Below are 8,642 nucleotides of genomic sequence, written 5' to 3'. Positions count from 1 at the left end.
ATGACGCTGATAGTAGTGATATGGCGGTAAATTCAAATCCAAATTCAAATAAACAAAATTCCAAAATGGATATGAATGTGTAAATTAAGAATGAAATTCGAAATCATTTAGTTAGACACATTTATACATATATCTATATATAATGATGGCAAGGAGAAAAATACAAATACCCTATTGAAAAACTCTGAATTAGTTATTAAAGGATAATATTTATACATTAATAGTTTCTATTTTCTGAAAAATGTACTTAATCTTATAATTAATCGACTCGTGTTTTAACTATAAGAAAAGTTATAAATTGTACTTTGGCAATCATTTTCTTAACTTGGACTCTGTACATATATTATACAATACACGTACATTTCGGGTACAATGGCGGAATGGAAGCATCATTATGATTCGAGAACCATTGAAGTGGAACTGGCGGGAGAATCCTTGATTGGACAGAGCCTGATCCACGTGGTCTGACCTAAGTATGCAGTTCTAGACAGTGGAGCATGGAGAAGGGTGTTAGGAGAAAGAGACTCGATGAAAAAAAAGAATCACTTTCTTCATCTTTCTCTATCTTGAAACGTAACTTGTACTTCTCACTAAATAAAATACTTGATTTCGAGAAATAAATAAAATTTAATATGAAATTGTTATAAAATTTTAAATAAAATTTTTGATATTACATTTTTTATACATTACAATTATTAATTGTTTCAAATTTATAAAAAGGACACCATTTCTTAATAACATAAAATATAAACACATAATGAGATGCAAACATTATATATAACTAAAAATATCTAAAATGAGACATTACACATCGAAATTTAAAAAATGTTATCGGGAAACGATGGCCAAAGAATGAAAATTATTTTATTTTTTCTGTCTAACCTTCTGTCCGATATTCAATAATTTGAAGTACAGAACCGGGATTTCTTCCCTGGAGATTAAAATGATTCGATGTTGAGATGTAATATGTACAGCTTCTCTAATATTTAGGCAGATATGTGATATTATTAATTATTTTTATTCGATAGAAATATATTTTTAGAAATAATAATTTAATATATATTCTATTGTATATATGATTTTAATGTGTTTCAAAACTAAGTGGAAAATTAATTTGTTTTCGCGCTCTTAAAACGTAATAATAATTCATGGATGAAAACCCCTTGTACATTGTACACGTTGTTAGTATTTGTTGAATGTGATATTGGTTATATATTGTCCATTTTTGTTTTCATTCTCTGCTACATTTGTTAACGTTCTTGATGGACCTAAAATTGATTCATAATTGTTATATACTCACAAAAACAATGTATCGGCATTACAGTTATGTATATTCAACTACTTTATGTATTTTATAATACAAAATGTATACGATATAGTTTTAAAAGAGTTGTACGATGTGCAACTTTATTTCCCCTACCTATAAAACTTAGTAGCACCGGTAAAAATATTAGACCGTGCGCAGCACCAAAAACTACTATACTCAAATACATTCGAAAGAAGAATATTTGGAAGATTTGAGTTTTCGAAAACGCCAGTATAATGATACCTACGATTTTCGTTAATGTGATTCCCGAGAATACCTGCAACGGAACAAAACGAAAGAAAACATATTAATTAGAATATTGATAGACAAAGAGTATTTATACATACCGAGCTTCCCATGTTGTTAAGTGCGTCAGATGCACGATCAATTTTTGTTTTCTTCGTAGATTTTAAATACGAATGTATGATATGACTGCAAAATTCTACGGATATACCAGCGGCCTGTAAGAAGTCGAAATTTAATCGAATATAGGTTTTCATTGCTGCTATGTGTCTTTAGGCTTTGGTTACAATGGATGTGTGTTCTGTCGAATAAAATATGTGAAGAACGAAATATACAAATATGTATATGTACTTGTCACAATCTATGTATATACATATTTAATTATTTTTACGTATTTGCCCTCTATGATCATAGTTGATCTTCATAAGATTTCTACGGATTTCAACGCTCTGTTATACATTATTCAAATATGTACATATACATAAATAGTATAGATTCGTGTGATTCGTTGTTAGTATGCAATTATATGTGTGCCATTTGTTACCATACCACTACTAAATTGACGAGAGAAACTGCGTTTAATTGAATATGCCACCAATACATAAGACCGCCTATATTTACGATGATCATGAGTACTGTCAGTATTACTATTATCGCCGAAAATAACGACAATCCTGTTAGGATTAGAGTCACTATGAAGATGACACAAAGAGAGTAACCCAATGACGATAGCGTTTCTTTCCAAATTGTGAGATACTGCTCGTAATACACATAGAATATGCTGTAAGAAATAATTTATCAAATTTTTCATACGCACAATATTTCATTAACAATAGCGCTAACGATGACAATGATATAATGGTATAATGATGATATTTGTGTAGGTACATATGCATATACGTATATAATCTGGGAAATTTATAAAAATTCGATTTTGAGAAAGTGGTGCATTTGAGTTTAAAATCTATAAAAGTAAATAAAAATGAAAGAGACAAACCTGTATGGAAATATAGTTATGTTCTCGTTGGTTAGATTTTTACTATTTATCATAGTTGTAATATTATCCGCGATAGTTCTAGCAGATCTCAATGCTTCGTACCAATCAGATGACTTTTTTAATGGGATATGATATCCCATAAAATAACTATCCTTAACATCCGTTAAACCGTATTTGTCTGTATGATAATTTATTGCCTACAAATATGTAAATAATGATGCTAGAATGTTAGTAGAATATAAGAAATCAGATGTAATTGTAGATGTAAGAGGAGAAGAAGCAGGAGGCGCAGGGAAGAAAAATATAGAAATAATCTTACATCAAAGTATGCAGCACGACCAGATTTTGCGCAGCTTGGGTCTGGAATATCTTGTATAAAGTAGGATATATATTTTCGGAAACTGTACGGATCTGGTCGATGGTCCGCGTCGATATGAATATTGCACTCCTCACACGAATCTATAATAGAAATGTTGGTTATAATAAAATAATAACCGGTTCGTAAAAATATGAAATCTTGTGATAATTACAGTCTGTGTGTGGACAAAAGGATTGATTATGTTGAAAGTATTTGCAGCAGTCGCTAATTTGTGACCAATCCATATAATCGTCTATCCAAGATGAAGCTGATTTTGACAAATACGATCTACGATTGAATAACGAATAATCCTATTAGCAAGGTTTCGAGTGGAGGATGCATATCATTAAGAGCAATTCGAATGCAATGGAATTGCATTATACAAACTTTTGAGGTTGCTTAGCAGCCGAATAAATTTGCGTGTATAGAGAATCGCTATTACATCCTTGACCACCACAAATTATATTTTGTACCATTCTCCTACTGTAATCAAGTCCAGGAGTTACCACGAAATAAACAGGTGGGCCCATTGATAAAAGGTCTTCCATAAACTGAAAAATTCCGAATATTCAGTCGCGTTATGATATACGAGGTCACTATCACCACCATTTTCAACACAGTTATCATTACTATTAAATTATCGCATAACGGTACATATAATCCATACAATAAAGACATTACCTGAAAGTATTTTAAAACATAAGAATCTGCAGGCATCGAAAGTTTTTGATCCAATCCGATACTAATATCTGGCAATACTATGACGTGTGTAAGTAGTACTACGATGAATATGATTAATACAATTATTCTGATCGGCGTTTTCATAAGAAAAGGTGTGTAAAAACGTTTGAAGATCGTATGTGCGAAACTGAAGTTTTCCCCGACTATAAAATTCTCTTTTTTCGTTTTTATGCAACATAATACATCCAAATAATTATTCTAGAGTATTAAAGAATTAAAAAATTAGTTTAATAGGTATATATGTATGTATGTACGTATGTATGTACGTATGTATGTATGTATGTAGATATAATATCATTTACCTCGAATCGTTGCTCGTCCAACGATAAAAGGCTAACAAACGCAGTTATTTGCAGCAAAAAATTGATCCAGATAGACACAAATGCATAGAGTGCAAAAGTATTTACTGCAGGCATTGTCGATAATGTCCCTGCAAATGAAAATGTTCAGTGTAAAAATAATAGTTAAATGTTTGATAAAGAATAAACGTTAAACGTCGAAAATATCGATACTAACCGATCAGGAAGCAGAAGCATTCTGACGTACTAGTGAGTAACATTGATGGTCCAACTTCGGCCATGATTCTGCCGATATGATCAGGCACCGATTCTCCGCTACGTCTTGGATTTCTTTGATGCGTATTAATCAAAATAAAAATATTATCTACGCCCACAGCTAGTACCAGAAACGGAATTACCTGTTTATATAGATAATATATGTATATATATTCCAAATACATAAGTATTTATGTATTGTACAGGAAACGTCTATGTATTGTAGATGAAAAAAGCGGTTATTCTGTTATTTGCGATTTCCTTTATATCCACTCATTTACCTCGATCGTGAGTAGTGTCGTGGGTACTCCGATATAGCCAAATATACCAAGGGAAGAAGCTACTGACGCTATTACGGTGATAACTCCACCGATACTTAATATTATTTTACTGTTTGCCTAAAACGACAGAAACATGAAAAAGGAGAACGAATGCGAAAATATGGACGCAGACGAACGTGATTATTAACTACATATATATCAAAAAGAAAAACTTACGAAATACTTTTTAACGGAACATTTTATTTCGCTTAAGGCAAAAGCTACGTAAAGGAACATCAACACGTAACTGAATATTACTGTTACTGCTTCTGCTTTCGACGATCGCTCTAATTCATCCTCAATTGATTTCTCCGTAGTATAGGCGACATCCATAAATTCTGGTCTCTCTTTGACATCCCATTCTTTCATAAAGTCAATGAATCTAAAAGATTAAGTCGAATGATTGAATATTTCAATAGAAAAGTGTCAATCCTATTTTTGTGAATCAATTTTACCGCTGTTCCCACTTGCGAGTTGCATCAAGTACAGTTTTGTTTAGTGAGTTTTTTACAAGAAACGATAAAATCAATCCGGTCGATTTGATGTAATCTGTCGCATCGTAATTGAATTCGTCCTCACGAAGAAATCCTCCAAAGGCTAGCGCGGGTAAAACCGGCCCCTTGTACGGTGCCAGGCATTCAGGATTGTATGGATTTCTTCAAAAGAGATATGATAAAAGAAATTGGCAATAACAATAGCAAGGCACAATAAATACTCCTTACTTACTGAACACACTTGTACAATTCATCCAAATAATTTACTTCGTACGTATCTGATGTATCTGTCTTATTAAACGAAGTGAGATTATTTTGAAAATACCCCCATACACTTTGTACTGTACAAAGATCTAAAGTAACGGGGCCAAAAAATTCGCTTTGAACAGGAGCATAACAGATATGTTCCAAACCTTCTCCGTCGTTTTGTCCAAGCTGAAAATTTCAATATCAACGCGGTCTCGTTCATATTACATGTATTTTTTCTTTCCATTCAACATTTTTTTTTATCTCTTATCTTACTTGCAATATTTTCTTTTGGAGATCATATACAGCGAGCAAAAACTCCTTGTTGAACACAGGACCGAATTCAAGATTACCATTTGTTGTGTTGTGGATTATCTAAATATAATTTGAAACATACGTTTACGTATTCGAATACTTAACATGCCTACTACGTTTATGTTTAAAATTTCGGATAACTGAACAACTTTACCTCACCAAGGCCCACGGATTTAATATAAATCTGCTCAGTTCTGTAGAACGGTTGAAAATGAGAATCGAAGTAATTTTTCTCAAGTCTAGCTCTGCTAGTAGGTGCTGCCCAAATTTCTATCGGGTTACTTGTTATAGAAAGATACGTCATTCCGTAACTTAATCCCAATATTACGTACGAACAGATGATTAACGTGATGAATGGATATTTTGCGAATGCTATCGAACATAAGTATAGTTAGTGTAATCGTATTATTCACATCAGTAAAAATAACAGGATAGTCACTAACGATATATGAATATATATAATATATAAAGATATATGTATAAACGTATAGTGATAAACGTAATTCAGTACTATGATTAATAATAGAGTATTTTGATTAACATCCAATACAACACACGTATTGTAATTATATAAATACATAAATAGATAAAGTAATTAGAAAAACGTACCTTTGCCCCAAGCAGTGAAAGCCACATGAAATATTTTATGATATCCTCTACAAATAATCAGGTTTTTTCCGTCTTCATCATTCACAACATATCAAACAGAGATAACATATAGAACAGATATAAATTCGCTTATATTCACTAATGCACATAAGTGCCTATATATGTACTTGTACTACATAGTACTACAATGATTTTTCAATATTATTCGTTGGCGATTATTAGATATCGTAAAACCCTTATTTAAAAAAACACTTATGAAAAGAATGTTTTCAACATTTTTATCATGGTCATTTGTTGTACGCTAGATACTAATAAATTTGGTTCAAAACATGTTCTTATTACGTGGCTGCAAATGTCTAATAAATTGTGCATCACGTTTGATCTAACGCTATGTACATATGTATTTATAATGTACATAGCATACAAGTACGTATAAGCACTTATGCAAGCTGCTTATATTAAATATTATAAATACCTAAACGAAATATTCTCCGTACGAATTGATATACAAGTGTGATTAATAAGGCGATGCAACTGATTCCAATTGCTATTATGATACCATAGGCGTTCATTCCAAAAAGAATGAAGGGAACATTATTGCTTTCGTCTAATTTGATGAGAGGACAGGATTTTGGACAGTCAACGCAACTACATGCCGATAAACCCTGTCAAAAAAGAACGCAAATATAAATCATTTTTTATAGTTATAGTAACAGTTTATGTACTCATTAAAACATAGACATATGTATGTATTTAATTATATGTGTATTGGTCTACTCTTTGTATGTGTATTCAATGTGTATCATTTGATACACATGTGAATCACAATATGAATCATTTCAATGTGTATTCGTCTTTGGACTCACATCATACTGTTCGTCACATGTCTTCGTAGGTTCGTTCCAATATGGCTTATCTGTTATAAAAGTCATTCGAAAGGCTATAAAACCATTTGCAACCGGATCACCTTGAAACTCGTACCATCTACAATTATACTTTTTTGAAATTTTGATATAAATTTACGTAAATATCTATTGTTTCATATAAAGTTACGGTAGGATGGTTTACATTTTATAATTGCTTACAATTTTGCATTGCATCTACTAGCACCGTGAACTCCACAAGCGAGATCCATAGCTAAATTTCCAGATGCTGGATACACGACATTCTTACAGGAATCATAGGTATCGTTCATGTATTTTTCATCAATATAAACCTAAAACGATTGAAAATGGATATAATTTATTTATTCATGCGAAAGATTGAAGAATAAGTAGAATAGATTTTTCGAGAGACATTAAATTTTTTACATTTAACGAACTTGTTATGTCATAGAATGATATTAAAGCGCGTCTGATTCACTCACTTCCAATTCTTCGACGTATTCTTTGCCTTCTGAAGTTTTATTTGTTTTCGTGACATTGAGAAATCTACTTTGTTCAGGACTACAACTTAAATCGCATAGTAACTTATATACATTTTTTATACAAGTTGGACATCGGCCAAAGATGGTTTCGGCCATAGACAGCTGTGTAACCAACGTTTCAATATTATCAGAGTCGCAACATAATTCTGGTTCATTCGAACCTAAAACATTTACACGTAACTACATATTTAAATATATATATATGTACAAGACCTGATGCATGAGAAACGAATAAGCAATAAGGAAAGATACAAGTAATGTTCAAAGTAAAAATGAAAATGAAAATGAAAATGAAAATGAAAATGAAAATGAAAATGAAAATGAAAATGAAAATGAAAATGAAAATGAAAATGAAAATGAAAATGAAAGTGAAAATGAAAATGAAAATGAAAATGAAATTAATACCTATATTTTCGAAATATTGTGGACATTTTCCACGGAGAAGTTCTGAGGCTGATGTGTTATTGATTGGTTTTGCAGTATTATTTGCCGCACACGCAAGCTGCAAATTTTTCCGGGTACCACACTTTCCGTACCATACACAGTGGTATTTATCTGTGCATTGCGTTAATTGTAACATGTAACAGAATAGTAGTAAAACAAATATTCTGTTTCGACTCATATTGCGAATAATTCAAAACTCAAGCGTGAATTTCGGATTTCACCCGTAGATTATGTTAACTTCACAGAGTTTGGTTCTTTTCTTCTTCGATACCTCTTAACTTCCTTCCTTCACAATCACTACCAACAAATGAATTGATAACTATTTTATCAATAATGTCACCTATGAATCGTTTGTTTTGTTACTCAATCGAAGAATCAGTCTGGAATACCTTAAACTAATACTGACTTTTCGTCTTCATATCGAATTTATCGAACATCTTATCGTGTGATTGAATATATTAATAAAGGAGCTGTTAGAAAGAGATGAACATTTACAATGAAATTAAACTTCTCGTAAGCAGTAATGGAAATATAAAGACTTATCGGAGCAGAGTACATCGTAGATTAATATCGATATACTCAATAAATC

The 8,642-nt window shown here is 31.6% G+C and overlaps 1 protein-coding gene across 2 annotated transcripts; it reads right to left on the bottom strand.

The window, feature by feature from the left end:
• Positions 1-679: 679 nt before the first annotated feature.
• Positions 680-8,370, bottom strand: LOC117207729 (NPC intracellular cholesterol transporter 1 homolog 1b-like). Of its 2 annotated transcripts, XM_033448196.1 has the most exons (23): positions 8,015-8,370; positions 7,550-7,770; positions 7,269-7,399; positions 7,050-7,167; positions 6,659-6,848; positions 6,184-6,255; positions 5,729-5,946; positions 5,536-5,634; positions 5,246-5,448; positions 4,975-5,175; positions 4,697-4,901; positions 4,481-4,597; positions 4,162-4,342; positions 3,948-4,075; positions 3,586-3,843; positions 3,292-3,455; positions 3,077-3,192; positions 2,866-3,005; positions 2,547-2,743; positions 2,099-2,330; positions 1,654-1,767; positions 1,421-1,583; positions 680-1,268 (listed from the first exon to the last, which is right to left on the bottom strand). In XM_033448196.1, the coding sequence occupies exons 1-23, from the start codon at positions 8,229-8,231 to the stop codon at positions 1,183-1,185; spliced, it is 3,771 nt and encodes a 1,256-aa protein (XP_033304087.1). In that variant the 5' UTR covers positions 8,232-8,370; the 3' UTR covers positions 680-1,182. The 2 variants fall into 2 exon arrangements, with proteins under 2 accessions (XP_033304087.1, XP_033304088.1); XM_033448197.1 differs by lacking the exons at positions 7,550-7,770; positions 8,015-8,370 and adding an exon at positions 7,505-7,522.
• Positions 8,371-8,642: the final 272 nt, after the last annotated feature.

This window comes from Bombus bifarius, unplaced genomic scaffold, assembly GCF_011952205.1.
Source record: "Bombus bifarius isolate JDL3187 unplaced genomic scaffold, Bbif_JDL3187 scf7180000008046, whole genome shotgun sequence".
Taxonomy (NCBI): domain Eukaryota; kingdom Metazoa; phylum Arthropoda; class Insecta; order Hymenoptera; family Apidae; genus Bombus; species Bombus bifarius.
The sequence above is the reverse complement of the archived record's forward strand: the minus strand, read 5'-3'. Positions and strand labels throughout refer to the sequence as shown.

Coding starts and splice junctions, on each gene's coding strand:
- LOC117207729 (XM_033448196.1), bottom strand. CDS start 8,231: ATGAGTCGAAACAGAATATTTGTTTTACTACTATTCTGTTACATGTTA. Junction 7,400..7,549: donor AATACGTCGAAGAATTGGAA/GTGAGTGAATCA, acceptor CAATCGTTTTAG/GTTTATATTGATGAAAAATA. Junction 3,844..3,947: donor TGGACGAGCAACGATTCGAG/GTAAATGATATT, acceptor TTAATACTCTAG/AATAATTATTTGGATGTATT.